The sequence below is a fragment of the Excalfactoria chinensis genome, chromosome 8 (assembly GCF_039878825.1).
Source record: "Excalfactoria chinensis isolate bCotChi1 chromosome 8, bCotChi1.hap2, whole genome shotgun sequence".
NCBI classification, from domain to species: Eukaryota; Metazoa; Chordata; class Aves; order Galliformes; family Phasianidae; genus Excalfactoria; species Excalfactoria chinensis.
In genome coordinates this window covers 6,813,701-6,829,479 of record NC_092832.1, presented here as the reverse complement: position 1 = coordinate 6,829,479, position 15,779 = coordinate 6,813,701, and the positions used below count along the sequence as shown (strand labels likewise).

Below are 15,779 nucleotides of genomic sequence, written 5' to 3'. Positions count from 1 at the left end.
CCCATAGAAACAAAGTTTTCAGGCTTTTAACACAGGTTCTTCTGTTTATGTAATAGGAGTTTCATTTAATTACACACAAGCATACAAAGCGTGTGCTGGAGAGTTCTGCTTAAAGAGGTTGCATCGTAGGCCTGATAGCTGTCTGCTCTTGGGTTGCTTGTTCCTTCCAAAGGGAAAGTGTTTTCACTTTATCCCTCCTTTCCTTAGAGGACATCAACAAACATTAACTTATTAGAAGAGTTCACAACAACAGGTCCAGAGTCATGACAGCAGCGGTGACAAAGCTGCTGCTGGGCCTCCAAATGTGACCTTACACCTTATTCTCCTTGGGGTTTAAGATGTTTGTGGTTATTGGGTTTATTTTTTTGTAGCCTGGTTTCTTTCGAAGTTATTCTGTTTACTCTTATTGAGCAGAAAAAGACTTCTTCAAAATATAATGGTCCCATGTTTCAATCTCAGGGCCTGAATGCCATCAGGCTTTCAGGAGAAAACATGATTAGCTTATCCAGTTTAAAAGTGTTTCTTTGAGTCGCTGTCATCTCAACTAAAACCTTTCTTTTAAGCAGCAGCTGTACTCTTGTCTGCCAACTGATAGTGAGACGCAAAAGACAACCAAAGGAATTAGCCAAGCTGCCCATCTGCTGGCAGAATGTGCTGGTGGGATCTTTCTGCAAGGTACTTGGCCAAGGCTAGAGCTTCTCAAACACTATTGATAGGTCATAAGTCTTTTGGGTAAGTCAGCAGGGACAAGACAGTGGCCAAATTAAGAGAAGGCAAAGGGAAGCTTGGATGCGCTTTTTGGTGCTTTTTGTATACTTTGCATTTGGATTATCTGAGGCTATCCTCTTTATATTATCTGAAAAACAGCTTTTTAATGGATGTGCTTTAAAGATGAGAGAAAAGCATTTCTTATTTAAACCCAAACCAACTTGCCCAGTTTGGTAACCATCAGGCTTTCATGCTGCACAGCATGGTTTTGGGGAGCTGAACATCCTTATTAATTTTAAAGATGTTCTTAGATTCCAGCCTCCGAGTTTCCAGAGCCATGTTTTAGAATGAGTGAGCAAACAGTTTGGACTTCGCAGTTAACTTTGTTAACCAGAGATTGGCTCAGATGTATTTGAAAACTGCAGGATGTTTAGAGAAAAGTAAGTTAATTTTAGCAACATACCTACTCATACTGGAGTATTACAGTTCGTTTGTTGGGTTCCCTTTTGTCCCTTCAGATTATCTAGGATCTCTCTGTAAATTTACATCTGCCTTGCTGTTTGAGAGGACTTTCTTTAGTGTTTTGGTGCCACCTATTGAGTTCTTATTAACTGCATCTTATTCCATTGCTATAATAAATAACAGCATTGAATCACAGAACAGATTTATAAGCTGCTCAGAATGACATGAAACTGCCACATGGTTCTGTTGAAATACCAGTGCTTATTCCAAGGTAAAAAGGATAATCTAGGACTGTTATTTTCCAGGTTGCTTTAAGAAGTGATCTGTTCTAGCTGACCCTGGTGTGGGGCACATTGCACAGGACAGTCTCCTCTGGCATCTCTCACCAACCTTCATCAGTTCTATGATTGTGTGTAATGTGTAGCATCTGTCACCAGAAGCGAGCAAGAAACTGTATTTACAGTAGTATCATTGTTCCTAACTTTACAAGGGAAAGAATGAGGAAAGTGGCTTTCACAGGAACTGTAAGGAAATTAATGAGACAGCCAGAATCGCAACACTGTGACAACGCTTTTGCTCATATTATCCAACTTAAGTCAAAAGAGGGAATCTTTAAGTATACATTTTCACCTCCCTCACATTTCCATTAATCACCTAGAAAATATTTTGATTTGTTTCATTAGCCACTTTGCGATATTTCAACTCCTTTATAAATATTATTTTCTAAAGTGAAAGTCAGTCTGTACAGATGCTTACAGAAAGTAAATTCTAGGCATGAATTACACTTAACGCACTGATGCAAGGCAAGGCTTGGGAAGAAGGGGGAATCATTGATTCTTCAGCTGATAAGCCAGCTGAAGAAAGAAAAATCATTCTGTGACACTGAAAGTGACTAACTGCCAGCTTTCAAGCACTGAGTTTAAGAAATAGGAAGATAACTTGGAGACTGAATAGATTACAGTAAATATGATTGCATAGCATCATGTGGTTCTTTGGCAGCTTGATCTATATAGCTAGATTATACAGTTGCTGTTAACAAAGTTTCCAGTCCATGCCTGAGTTTTCAGATGCTGAAGGTACTTTGGTGGTTGAAAAGATCATCTGTGTTTTTGTTTCCTAACTTTAAGAGAAACATAATGGAGAAGGACTAGTAGCAAAAGGGCAAGAAAGGATAAACACAAGTGACAGAAGAGAGAAGACAGTTTATGGACAGTTTCAACAAGAGGCATGTGAACAAGTGGAAGCTTGCTTGTTACTGAAAGCATGGCAGTTGTGTTAGAGAGACTTGTCTTCAGGAAGCGAGCAGGACTTTTAAGCTTCTTAATTTGAAATAGAAGCTTCTAATCCTCAAAGTGAGCAAAAGATAAAGCGATGAGGACAAACTTGTTTTGTGGATGCTCCTGCAAGTTGTTGTTCTCACAGTTCCAGTCACTGTCATTTATTTTTGTCTCTTGTTCTCCTGATATTACATTACACAAATCTAGAATGGTTTTGGTCAAAGTTTCACAGCAAAGTGTTAAGCTGAGGTTTATTTTTATAGCTGTGAAGAAGTCACAGCTTCCAGCTGAGATCGGGGAGTAGCTGATAAGAGGTTAACTTAGAGATAGCATTTTCAGGAGAGTTTCTTAAATATAGGCAGGATGGTCCAGGAAAAGTGCTGGGATTTAGGAATGGGTATTAGTAAAAGTAAAGAGCTTTTAGTAACACTGAGTCAAATATTTCTAACTTTCACGTAGTTGTGGGTTATACACCAGTAAGGTTTTCCTTGAGAAGAGAATTAACCTTGGTGTTTTTCTTGCTAATGAAGTCATTATTCTTTCATCCAAATCAAGCTCCATTTGTTGATATTACTCACACACATGCTTTGTAATGAACTGAAAGATTTTGAGAGTTTTAGTTTTTGTTAATGCAAAATACACTGAAAACTATGAAAATGCCATTTAAGTACTGTCCAGTATCTTCTGTCCTAAGAAATGTTGCTTAGAGAAAGCCATACAAACTTCCAGACTTTTTCTATTGTAGATGAGCTTCTCACCTTCATGCATTTCTCACTTGATGATATCTTTTTCTCACTGTGCAGCAGGAAATGATAATCTGACCTCTGCCAGCTCTTTCTCCTCTACGTTACCTACACGCTCCACATCATTCTCACCTCCAAGCACCACTGCAGGTAACTGTGAAATTGGGACCATGGCACTGCTGCTCTTCTGTTTCAGCTGAGCTGACATCCATCACAGCCTTCCTTGAAGCAATGTCCATCCCTTAGGCTGCACGGCATGAACTCCCTCAAGGTTCAAGAAAATGGAACTTTAATGTGGACAGTATCAGCTCATATGCTTGATGTTTTGGGGTCCTTGTGGTTGCTACATATCTTTAAATATTGATTTAGAATAAGAAGTTCCCCAGGGAGAGCTCAGCTGATAGGGGAGATGAATTATTCTTTGTTGTTATTATTCTTGTTGTGTGATTATGTACGATTCAATGAAAGTATAATTTACTTTTTTTTTCTCTCTCTCTCTTTCTTCTTAAGGAGTTCAGCCGGCAGCAACTGGTAAGAAATGTTTAATTTAAATTATGGAACTCTGACATATTTTTTTTCTTATGGATTCTTCTTCCCTTTTCCTGCTCACGGTCATCTTGTGTAAAGTCTTTTCATTCAGCCTGCTGAAATGAAAGACACTTTTTAAAGAGAGTAGAATATCAAACAAGTTTGCTTTTGAGTGATGTGCTTGAGAATATTTAAACTCAGCATATAGTATGGAAGATGTGTAACCAGTACCATAATTGATTATGTTTGCTGGATATTCACTTGCCTCCTGCTCCCCCCAGCAATGTGAGCCTTGCACATACATGGTACCTTTGATTCTTACCAAGTTCACATGACCTCAGCAGAGCTGTGTGCAGCTTTGTGTCTCTCCTTGAGTTCATGTCTCCAAACCATTTGATGCTGTGCCTCTCACCACAGGTACCTCTCCCGCAGCCAGCATGCACCTCTCCACGCACACAGGCTCTGGCCTGACCACGGGACTCAGCCACTCAGAGTATAGCAGCCCTGCTGCCCTCACCACACGCACTCTCACTGCCTTTCATCCAACTGCATCAGGTTTGCTTGCTTCTTTCAGGTGCCATGCGATGCCCTCAGAGCTGTAGGGAAAAACAGAGTACTTTGACCTCAGAGTAACTTTTTCCACCTTATGGTTTATCAGAAAGAACAGGTACTTGCAATTCAGCATAGTGGCAAGAGCCCAGTCATATTTGGGATCTGGTATCTCATGGACAAGTCTTGCAGTCATCTCAGTAGTTTTGTAACTCCGGTGAGGGAGGCTGCTGTCAAAGCAAGAACCACACAAATAGACCTAAGAGAAAAGAGGAACTTGTCAGTGGTTTGTGAGCAGGGGGATAAATACAGTAAGTATTTATCTTATCAGCCAAATAAGCCCAACTGGATTATTGTTTCTGAAGGAGGACTATCCATAGTTGTGTTTTATTGTAAGAACACAGCAACATGCCTTAGTTCCTTGTTCACAGGTGTTTGAGCATTTTTTATTGTACTATATTCTGTTGGCTCTACCCTGTATTGTGCATTTAAATAAAATAAAACAAACAAAAAAACCCACAACCATCCACCCCCTCCCCCCCCCCCCAGAAAGAATGGTCTCCTTCCACTGCAAAATTCATTTTTAAATGTATACTCCAAAAAGTTTGTTTGCTATTATTGGATAAATTAGCATGAGCCTTCTTTCAGCTCCCTTCTCTAGCTTAGAAAAACCCTGGATTTATAAAAAAGAAAAAAGAAGGGGAGGAGGGAGTATAGTGTATGAGATTAATAATGACATAGCCACGTGCAGTAGTCCATTTTACTTCTTAAATGCTGATGTGTTGTTTATTCCCTTACAGATTATTACAGTTCAACATCCTTGCACAGCACCACCTCACCAGTCATCTTGTCAGCAAGCATTGAGACCACCCCCACTAGCACAATAGGTGACAAACTTGCACACAGTTGTCACAGTTATGATACTGCAAGCACAGAAAATGTGTTAGAATGAGAGAAATAATCTTGCTTTATTTAAAAATCAAAGTTTTTGTGTACAACTGCATTAAACTTCAGGGTTATTTTTTAAGGAATATTATTAATAGCACAAGAGACAAGATATTTCATTTGCTGTGTGAAAGAAAAATAGCGGGGCCCTACTCACCCAGCTGGCTTCTGTGCTGAAGGGATGCAACTCCAGGGCCTTTCTTCTGGAGGGAAATTCAGACTTCAGTGAAATACTTTTACCTTAGTACATTCAAATAATTGGTTGCAGGATGGCAGTTCTTTGTTCAAGCTTGTGTACAAATTTCCTAAATGCTGGTTCTTAATTTCTTTTGGATATTCCAGTGTAAAAATAATTGTAAAACAGCGTATAATGTTGAATGAATCTGTTTTCAGAAAGAGTAGCTATGCATAAAGTAGGTAAATTTTGTTTCGTTAGTGATATTATAAACTGTCAGTTAGACATTACATAGCATATGTGTTCTGGGACACTGTTAGAACTTCTATCACAGAGAATGAGTGAATTTGGAATATTCTGGTATAACTTTGTATGGAGTAATATTACAAAGAAGAGGTTTGACTCTGTTTGAAGATGGTGAAGCATGTATGCTGTCTAAAAGAACTGGCTAAGAAAGTGTGTAGCTTGTTGATATTCACTTTTTCATGTGTGAGTAGAGTTACAACATTTGTAATGTATTGAAGAGTTTTGAGCATTGTCAGTTGTACTCCTTTAACACTCTGTGAGAAGCGTACCTTCATTTCTGCTTTTTGTTTTCTTACAGAAAGTACGAAAACAGTGACAGAAGAACCTTGTGGTAAGAAAGAAACCCCTTATTCATCTCAGCTCTGCTGGCTGAGCGAATCAGTAAACTCAAAGGAAGCTGATCACAAAAGCAAATTAGTTACCATCTAAACTGTCTTGCAATTCTGGAAGATTGGCACTGAAGTTATTACCACTTCTGGCCTCATCTCCAATCCCAGAACTGCTCAGCTACCCTCGTATTGGGCTGTTCAGGATTATGGAAGAACCTGAGTTCATTTCATGAGGCCTTCTCTAATTTTCCCCCATCGTGCCAATAATCACACACTGCAAAACACAGTTCATAGCTCTAGTAAATCCACAGCTTGAATGTTGGTTTCTGTCTCTTTGAAATCACTCCCCTCTCTGGTTTTCAGGGATGGCTTTTGTTATTTATTAGACAGCTGTGAAATGTTTTGAACAAGAAAATCTTAAATTTCTCTTTAAGTAGATGATTCAATGTGTCAAAATAAGATATTTATCTTTGAATTGACATTTTAAATAACAACAACAACATTGTTCTGGAATGTTAATCTTTTAAATTTGTTTGGTTTACTTGATTGAGAATGATTTAGAAGAGTATTTTCCCAAGTAGTTTTTCTATTTTAACCAAACTATTTTTAAAGTAGAAGTTATATAAAAAATAAAACTCAAGTATCGAAAAGCAACCAGTTTTCCTGCATTTTCTAATTCTTAGGACATGTGTGATACTGCAGGTGCCAAGAAAACACTTAGTACTTCTTTAAAATTGTCATAAAGTTATGGTTGATTATTTTTTCCTTCTCTTTTAGATAATGAATTTGACGATGTGATTATAGTAGACAGGAATGGCTCAGCTGAAGTTACGCTAAAGAATCTCAAAGGAAACAGAGAATATGTTATTTTGGGGGAGTTTGGGGAGAGCTCACAAGTGAGTGCCAGCAACAACAAAGCAGTGCTTGAGTGGTGCAGAAGATACACAGTTAGATCTGATAATTGCAACGACACGTATCTTACTATTCCACCTGGTAGGTATATAAAGGTTTTAGTAATTTCTTTTTTCATTTATTATCATTGGCATATGGTAGTTCAGCTTAAATGGTTTTTCTGATCTGTTGTTGTTGTCTTTTCAGAGACTCTGACTGAGGTTTTCATATAAAAAAAATGCAAGTTTCTCATCGTAAATGTAAAAAAAATGAGCTTCATCTGCATTGGCCACGTGCAGCATGGCTAGCAGTAACAAGGCCACTGAGTACTTGAAAGCTAGTATTTATGCTGGGGTTTTTTGATCATTAGAGATATTGTTTTCAATGGATTAAAAGTTTTGTTTTTTATTTGAATGCCAATATTGTCTTTTATTTATTCATTAATACCTTTTAGTTTTCAGTTTCAGCTTCTTGTTAAATTCTTTGCATATTATTCTGTGCTGTGTCTTCATGTTGCAGATCAAATACATATAAAATAACAAATAAATATATAACTATTCTCACAGTGATATTTAATATTAATCTTTTATAGATGAAAAAAGGTATACTTTTAATGCCTCAAACATTGGAAGCCAGTCTGCAACATTGCCCTTAAACGCTTTATGGAGAGATTGTGAAGTTGTTCGTCCTAATGTGACTGTTAGCTGCAAAAATGGTAAGATACATCTAACATTTTAAATGCTGATCATTTTTTATAATTTTGTAAGCAAGTGTAGGTGTTGTTATTCAATGAGACTGGTAGATTTCACTTAATTGCAGCAGTATGAGGGAAGAGTTGTTCAGAATTTCTGAGGTTAGTAAGTCAGAGATTACCCTCTGGGGTTTGCACACCCTGCCATACATCTGCAGAGAGTTCAAGCCCAGGAAGCTCACTTGCAGAGATTACTAGCTTCACAATTAGTAGACATAAAGAGCTTTTGAGCTCCTGCTTGATGGCCTGAAGGAAAAGTGAGAGCTTAGAGACCTGAGTGTCTGCTGTGAGCTGCTTCCTTGCAGGCTACTTAGGCATCTAGCTCTGCAGGCTCCTGTATAGTGAGAGTTGAGGCACTCTGTTCTTAGAGTGTAAGGTGAAATAGTACAAAAGATGGTAATAATACAAGAAGGATGGTGATAGATGTCCAAAAGGTTATCTATAGAAAAAACTCACCAACATGGATGCCTTCAGTCTGGCCAGAAAATACTGAGGCTGGCTATCTGATCTCCACAAGGGAACAATCTCAAAAAAAATATCCCAGACCTTTAACTTACTGGTGTAATAAAAAACATTCAGTAGATAAAATAATGGGAGTAGCCTACCTGACACACAAATGCTCTCCAACATCCAATGATTTTCAGCTCAGGGACCTCTGTATAGTGGTAATTATACAAACATATAGTTAAAATTAATATAACAGATAACCAGAGAGTATAGGATAGCTGAGAGCTGCAGAAGTTCCCCAGAGAAATGGTTGTGTTCCCAAGCTTGCTGGTGTTCAAGAAGTGTTTCAACAGTTCTGTTAGGTGTATATGGTTTAATTTTATTTTGCACTGGAACTGGACTCAATGATCCTCACGGTCCCTTCCAGTTCCAAATAAAGTCTATGATTCCTGTGTCCTGGGACTGAGGTTTTGCATTTGAGGGAGCTGAAGATTGTGATGGGTGAGCTTTTAAGAACCTGTGGTGCTCCAGATTTCTGCCATGAATTCATTTATTTCTGTGCTTAAACTGTTGGAAAGTCAAATCATTTGAGTGTTAGTGATGGAAAGTAAAGATCTATGCAAACTGAATTGATATAAAAGCACATAGAGCTCAGTCATCAGATGAGCTTGTATACTTTTCTGCTTGAGCTACTTCTGTAGTTAGCTAGAAATCATTATTGATTAAATTCCAGTCAAAATGATGTTATGTGCTTTCAGAGTTGTGAAAAATATTCTTAAGACATTTTTGTACCCACAGATCCCAGAAATTTAGAAAACTTTGGGGAATTGAATGGTAACTCCATATTTATAGTGGATTTATTACCTGACAGTGACTACATCTGCAGTGTTACAGTACAATTTTTTGAAAAGAAATTTACCAAAGAAAGCAAAATAACCACAGATTACAATGGTAAGAATAAGGCTTATTTTTGCTTTATGTTCCGTATACTTCTAGAAAAACTCATTATGAATTCCACTGTCTCTTTGCCTGAGGATGAAGATACATGTTGGCCATCATGCTCAGCCAGTCTTACGTTATCTGCCAGCTCCTGACATCCCATCTCTTGTCCTTTGTATTTTATGACTGTAGTCGCCATGGTCTTTTCCTTTGCCAGCCCCTGGCTCAGACTTGCAGTCTGATGCCATTCTCTCCTCCCAGAAGTTAACTTTTTTTTGAGAGAGAGAGAACTTGGCTTAATATAAGCAAGTTTCAGTGAATCATAGAATCATAGAATGGCCTGGGATGAAGGGGACCTTAAAGATCATCTAGTTTTAACTCCCCTGCTATGGGCAGGGTCGTCAGCCACCAGACCGGGCTACCCAGCACCTGAAGGTGCAGGCCTAGCTAAAAACAAGTGTTGAATTCTTGCTTTTGAAGAGAGATGTGGTGGAATAATTGCAAAGAATGTTTACAGAGAAAATGATATGTTTTTCTACAGCATGTCCTTGGAGATGGCTAAATGGCTTAGCTTTATTTTCTGAATTAAACAGAAAATCGCCCTAAACCAAGTAACCTGTAAAGAAAACTTCAGGATAAACACAAATATATTGTTAAAATGATAAGGAATTTAAGATATTCCATTTTAATTGGAAGTGTTGGAAAATTTTAGTAACGTGTGATATTGCTGTATTCACCTGTATCTAAAGCGTCATAAATTTATACAATGTCTCCAATTTTATGATTTTACATGTACTCTCTTTATAGTTATGTATAATTTCTCTGAATGAAATGTACTATGCAAAATCTTAAATCTTGTGTACTGTCTGATGAAATGTAATTCAATCAAAGTCAATATAAAAAGGAGGGAGAATTTTGCATTTTTATTCAAACTTTTTCTTCCCACCACGTTTGTTTTCAAACAGCTCCAAACGCACCAGAAAGCATCATAGTGCATCCTACTGCCAGAAACGTAACAGTTACATGGATGAGACCAACCAACACATCAGAAAACCACATTGATGGCTATACTGTGAGATGCAATTACACTAATGAATGTAAGTATTGCCCCTTTGTTATAGAATAATTCCATACGCGTTTTAATATTTACAGAGTACTGAGTGTGATACATTTTCCAAATGTATTTCTAAAACCTGTCCAGTAAAAGCAATTAAATTTATTTATTTATTTATTTATTTTGTACATACATTTTCTTTTAACATTTCTTTGAGGTTGCTTCACTCGAGCAGTGTGGTTATTCAGTTTATCACTTCAGGACATCACTCTGATAATAAAAATGTCCCAATAGGGTCAGTTACCTGATAAGATTTTAGCACAGTATTCTCCGCCTCAGAAATGTGCCTGCAGCTTGCTAATATATTTACTGAGAAGATATATTCCTGTTTAGAATTCTAATTTTGAATCAGAAATTTGTCAGAAAGTGGAATTATGGTTTTCTTTGTTTGTTTGTTTTTTTCCCCTAGGGAAAAACCTGTTTTTTTTATAGAAAGATTAGGAGCAATCAATACAAAACTTTTATCTATTATCTTTCCATAGCACTTTCTTCCCTGTTTCAGCTTAACATACTGGACTTGGTGGGTAGGTTGTTGTAAAGCAGCACTGGATCTGTTTCATCCTTCAAGGGTGATAACTGGAATCGAACTTTTAAGAGCTACAGATTTGTGATTGCTGACTGGAATGGTGGAAAGAGCAAAAAGGGGGGGCTGGCTGCCTTCTGTGTAATTATGAAGTATGTAAAAGTCAGGGGTTCTAAGTAGGATTGCATATACATGTTTAGACAAGTAAATCCAGGTTCTTCTCACTCCTTTCATCTATGCTGTTTCAGACTATGTTACAGTTAGATGGATGTTTCTGTCCCCAATACTGGGACCATATCATCCCTCTGTGAGCTTTTCTTCAAAATAAGCAACATGCTGGAAAATGATGTTTTGAAAAGACAAAGCCTGATGTGTTGTTTCAGAACATATTTGTCAAATTTAGATAGTAATTAAAATTAGATAGTAATTAAGATGGAAGTACGCAACAGTGGATTTGCGTAATGCTGACGAGGTGCAAGAGATCTTAATAAAGAAATAAATCTTAATTTCATTTTTCTTTTTTAAGACAATGTTACCGTGAATAAGAACAGCTTTACTTGTGGTGATTTAGAACCTTATGCTGATGGCTTTGTTTCTGTAAGAGCATTTAAAAAAAGCAAGTATGGGAGTAAAATCTTTTCGGGAGAACCAGTGGAAGAACTCTTCAAAACGAAACCAGCAAGTAAGTCTCATTTGCTAATTGTTGCAAACAAGGCTGGCACTAACACAGGAAATAGGCAATTTCTTATTGGACTTCATTGCAATTTAATATGTTACTAGTATTTCCCCATAAAATTAGTAACATTCCTATTTTTACTGATATTTATATCATTAGTGTTTCATGTCTGATTATTTAATATTATTTAATATTATTTTTTATTAAACATTTAATGTTTTTATCCATTTTTTTAATTGCATTCCTTTGTAATTGATGACAGGAAGAACAGAAGCTTCCTATCTTATTAGTGGTTGTCATGATGGGTTGATTTGTTTCCTTCCCCCAGCGCTCAAAACTGAGCACAGAAGTCAAGGTGCAGCATCACCAGTGCCACATACCTGGAACATACTCTGTTCCTACCAGCTGTCTCAGTTCCCTTTGGCAGCTTTTTCAGTTCAGATAAGGCCAAATTGATTTCCCAGACTGCGACTGTGATTTTTAAGGAAGACATCGCATAACATTGTTAGGAGAGGATATAACAAGTAGACATGAGCACATGCTGTTAAAATGTTTGGTTTGAAATGATGAGAATGGATCCAGTAACACTTCTTTTACGAATAGAGCCAGAGAAAGTGACTGAATTCAAACTGAACTTGGTGGCTGATAATACTGTCCAAGTTGCCTGCAGAAGTCAAAAAGTGTATGGAAATGAAACAAAATTTGAATTGTCTTGGAGTTCCAGCAGCAAGAGTGATGAGAAGAAGAGTAAGAATGAATGCAATTTTGTAATAAAAGATCTCTCTTACTTGACAAAATATACGTTTAAGGTAAGTAAGCTTATTAAGCTAAATATAAAGCAAAACTCCTATATTTACATTGTTTAGGTGCACTATACTTGATTTTAGAGTAAGGGGCAAATGGGGTGGTGGAGATGATCTATGGGTCTGCAGGAAGGAGATGTAAACAAGTAGCTGTTACTTGTGACATAACAAATCTCTGCATATGTTTTTAGTCATATCAGTCAAGCCATCACATGCTACTCCATATAGAGTCTGACAGTATGAAACCTACTGAGTAGCTTGGGATAGAGAGGACTTTCTATAAAGAAAATGAAAAAGGAGGGGTTAATGTACAATAGTGTAAAATATATGAACTTCTTTAGCAATTGTTTTTGGCTTTTGTAATTTAATCTTTCATGAATAAATCCCAGTACAGTAATTGGCTTAGAAATATCCTCATCAGTTTACTATTTATATATTCGGTATTGAAACAAATAAAATAGTGATGCTTCGTTACACATCGTTTGGTTTCTCTTTCAGATTTGAGAGATTTGATTAGAGACAGAATGTATTTGTAGGTCTGTCTTTCTTTCACTTTGGAAAATCTCTCCTGTTTCTTCAACGTTGTTATTGAGTTAAACAATTATTTCTGCATGGAGATCCCTCTTGCTGTAGCTTAGCTGGAAACATGAGATGCACTATAACAGGCTGTCAGTGAGATTAGTTCATTGAAAATATTTATATTTGAAAGATGTGCAGTTTTTTTTTCTTTTTAAAGTATTTACGCAAGCATTTTTACTTGATTTATCCTAATATTTTTATTATTCTCACCCACTGCATACAGATCTCTGTGTTTAATGGAATATATATAGGAGACTCAGTATCTGAGGAAATATATACCAGATGTAAGTAAAAACATACAGCATCTTTCCTGTCTGACTTCAGTGTATTATGGAGTAATGGTGTAAATTCTGAATTCTATTACAATCTGCCTATTTCTATAGGTAATAATGAACTGCACAAAAAAAAAAATGTCCTTCAACATTAACGTAAAAGACCATGTTAACAAGTCATCAAACGCAGCTCAGAATTACCTGCATAGCCGTGGCTTCCTCACACAGCATTCTAATGTATTTAGAAATTCATTCCTCTAACTAAGATTGTGCACTTCAGAATTCTTTTCCCTCGTTCAGCTGTTGTGTTCCAAGAGCTGTGTTTTGTGAGGGAATCCCTGCTCCCATGGAGTGTGTGTCTACAACTCCAGATATTTTAAGAAAGTCTAAATGTCATAGGCATGAATAGTAGACAAGAGATATAAATTAAGAAGAACTTTGTATATTACTTAAGTAAAGGAACTTATTTACATGAAAGACTTTTCCTGTTGCATCTTTTTGGGAGACTTACCTTCGTGCAGCTCCAGATCCCTGCTCAGTGAGCGCAGCACACAGACCAGAGCTGTGCCAGGCTGGTGAGCTGTAGCTTTTTGACAGGTGGACATGGAGGACTACAGTTAAAGTTTTCATAATGAGGAAGAAGTTGTTCCCTCCTTTTCTGTGACTTTAACATGTTTTTACTTTGGAATAACAAACCTAAACTTAATACTTAAAAGTAAGTATGTAGTTGTTTTCACACACAGACACACACACACCAAAAGAAATAAAAGAAATCAGAGCCTTGCCCTGGTTTGTGTACATACATTTCAAAATCAGAAAAAATAGAAAATATACTGTTAATTATTTATCTGAGAAATAACGTGTTTATTCTTTGCCTGTCTCTAGATAACTCGAGGGCCTTGATTATATTCTTGGTGTTCTTGATTGTTGTGACATCAATAGCTTTAATATTGGTTCTGTATAAAATCTATGACCTTCACCAAAAAAAGCTTAGGTAAGCTTTGTATTTCTCTCCCTTTCTTAAAAAAACATTTTGTTTTTCTTTTCTGCTTTTCAACAATATTTCACAAGTAGTAGCACAGAAGTGTTAGAAGTCTCATATTTCACTGATCCTTGGAAGGAACAGTCATCCATTCATCTTTTCATCCATTCAAAAGAACTCGGAATCCCTCTTGTTGCCTTGTCAGGCAATGCAAATACACTGAGAGAGAATTAAAATCTCCTCGGTCTGCTGTTTTGTCTGAAACATGGAGGGACTAATCTGCTAGGAGAAAATGCTTGTCACTATGTTAGTGTTTATTCACAAGTTACCTGGAATACTTCTCCTAAATGATCTCAGTTATAAGTATTGGAAATGATGCACAGTTTCTTGGGACTGTTTTGAGTTTGGATTCACCCATCTCAGAGAAGCTGTTCATTACAGGCCATCTCTGGGCTGACTTGACAGGGTCTGTAGGATGGTATATTGGGACAGGACAGCTATTGCCTTCCCTTAGCACTGTACTGGAACACCAGGCTGACTGCTGCTTCTGTTGTGAGGTGTGCTGTGCAATGTGTGAGGGGACATTTACTGCTGGCAGAAGAATGACTTAGAACACTTCCTTCAGAAGTCTCTCAGCCTTCACACCACAGTAAAACTGGGGAGTTCATCTCTTCCAGATCCTCTCATCCATTCTTTTCCCACTAGGAGGGCAGGGAGCTGCTCTTCCTCAGACTCAAACTTTTCTAATTCAGTAAGCAAAATCAGTTTTCACCTATATGACTCTAGAAGAGGTTGAGTTGTTCTGTTTTAGTACTTAAACTTAATTTTATTATTATTTAATTTTATATTTTACATATGAGTAAGTTTTCTGACACGTGTCTAACAAGAGGAGCAAAGGTAGTGTGAGAAGTCACTCCAATCAGTTAATTAAAGATGTTTCCTATGGGTGATAAGGACGGAATTATGCAAGCAGTAACACTTCTTGATGTATCTCCTTTGTTTCTCCCTCTTAATGGTGCTCAGTGCAGAACAACAGAGATCCCAACCATGTCTACTCAGGGACTGCCAGCCTTAGCTGCAGCATTCTTGTTTTACAGTGAGCTTGTAATGCTGTCTGTTGGTTACTGAAAAGCCTTGGTGTCTCTATGTGAAACTGCATTTATTTAACTTGTTATCAGATACATGTCGTATCAGTCAAAGCTTTTACAGATTCTTTTGCCTCTTACAGCAATTCTTCTGAAGTCATCAGCCTTGTAGGTGAGTACCTTTATACTTAACAGGTGGTGAGATATCTGACTGCCAGTTTTGAAATGTTTACGTTCTAGGTTATACATGTAGATTGCAAATATTAGCACGATATATATATAATATTCATAATATTCAGCCACTGCTGAAGTGGGCCAGTATTATGAAATAAGAAGCAATAGTTTCAGAGCAGCCCTTGCATTAAATGGGACATTATGCAATATTGATATTCAAATCCATTTGCTCAGACACATTTAATTGCTTAAAGAAATCTTTGAAACAAGTGAGAAAAATATAGTTAGATATGTTAAGCCTTGTCAATTGTTATCATTAAATTTAGTATTGCAGATCATTACAACAGAACATGATGGAGAATATGTCAGAGAAAATTAGGAAAAATAAGCAACATGTGGTGTTATATTATAAGAGAAATGTGAACAGGCTGTTTATACAGTAAGTCAGTTTACCGTTGCCAGTAAACAATTATAACACCCACCTAGCAGCGGTGGGTGTTTGGGCTGTCTGTTGCAGTGAC

The 15,779-nt window shown here is 37.1% G+C and overlaps 1 protein-coding gene across 5 annotated transcripts in view; it reads left to right on the top strand.

Moving 5' to 3' along the window:
* The window catches only part of PTPRC (protein tyrosine phosphatase receptor type C), a 52,401-nt gene that overhangs the window by 23,248 nt on the left and 13,374 nt on the right, over positions 1 to 15,779 (top strand). The window contains exons 3-16 of one of the 5 annotated variants that reach the window (XM_072343170.1): positions 3,251 to 3,340; positions 3,701 to 3,721; positions 4,136 to 4,273; positions 5,068 to 5,154; positions 5,992 to 6,024; positions 6,800 to 7,015; positions 7,506 to 7,628; positions 8,910 to 9,062; positions 10,016 to 10,147; positions 11,214 to 11,369; positions 11,967 to 12,172; positions 12,969 to 13,029; positions 13,903 to 14,011; positions 15,228 to 15,256. In XM_072343170.1, the coding sequence (XP_072199271.1) occupies positions 3,251 to 3,340; positions 3,701 to 3,721; positions 4,136 to 4,273; positions 5,068 to 5,154; positions 5,992 to 6,024; positions 6,800 to 7,015; positions 7,506 to 7,628; positions 8,910 to 9,062; positions 10,016 to 10,147; positions 11,214 to 11,369; positions 11,967 to 12,172; positions 12,969 to 13,029; positions 13,903 to 14,011; positions 15,228 to 15,256 (1,554 nt within the window). The remainder of the gene's footprint in view (positions 1 to 3,250; positions 3,341 to 3,700; positions 3,722 to 4,135; positions 4,274 to 5,067; positions 5,155 to 5,991; positions 6,025 to 6,799; positions 7,016 to 7,505; positions 7,629 to 8,909; positions 9,063 to 10,015; positions 10,148 to 11,213; positions 11,370 to 11,966; positions 12,173 to 12,968; positions 13,030 to 13,902; positions 14,012 to 15,227; positions 15,257 to 15,779) is intronic. The other 4 variants (XM_072343171.1, XM_072343172.1, XM_072343174.1 and 1 more) reach the window with 4 other exon arrangements.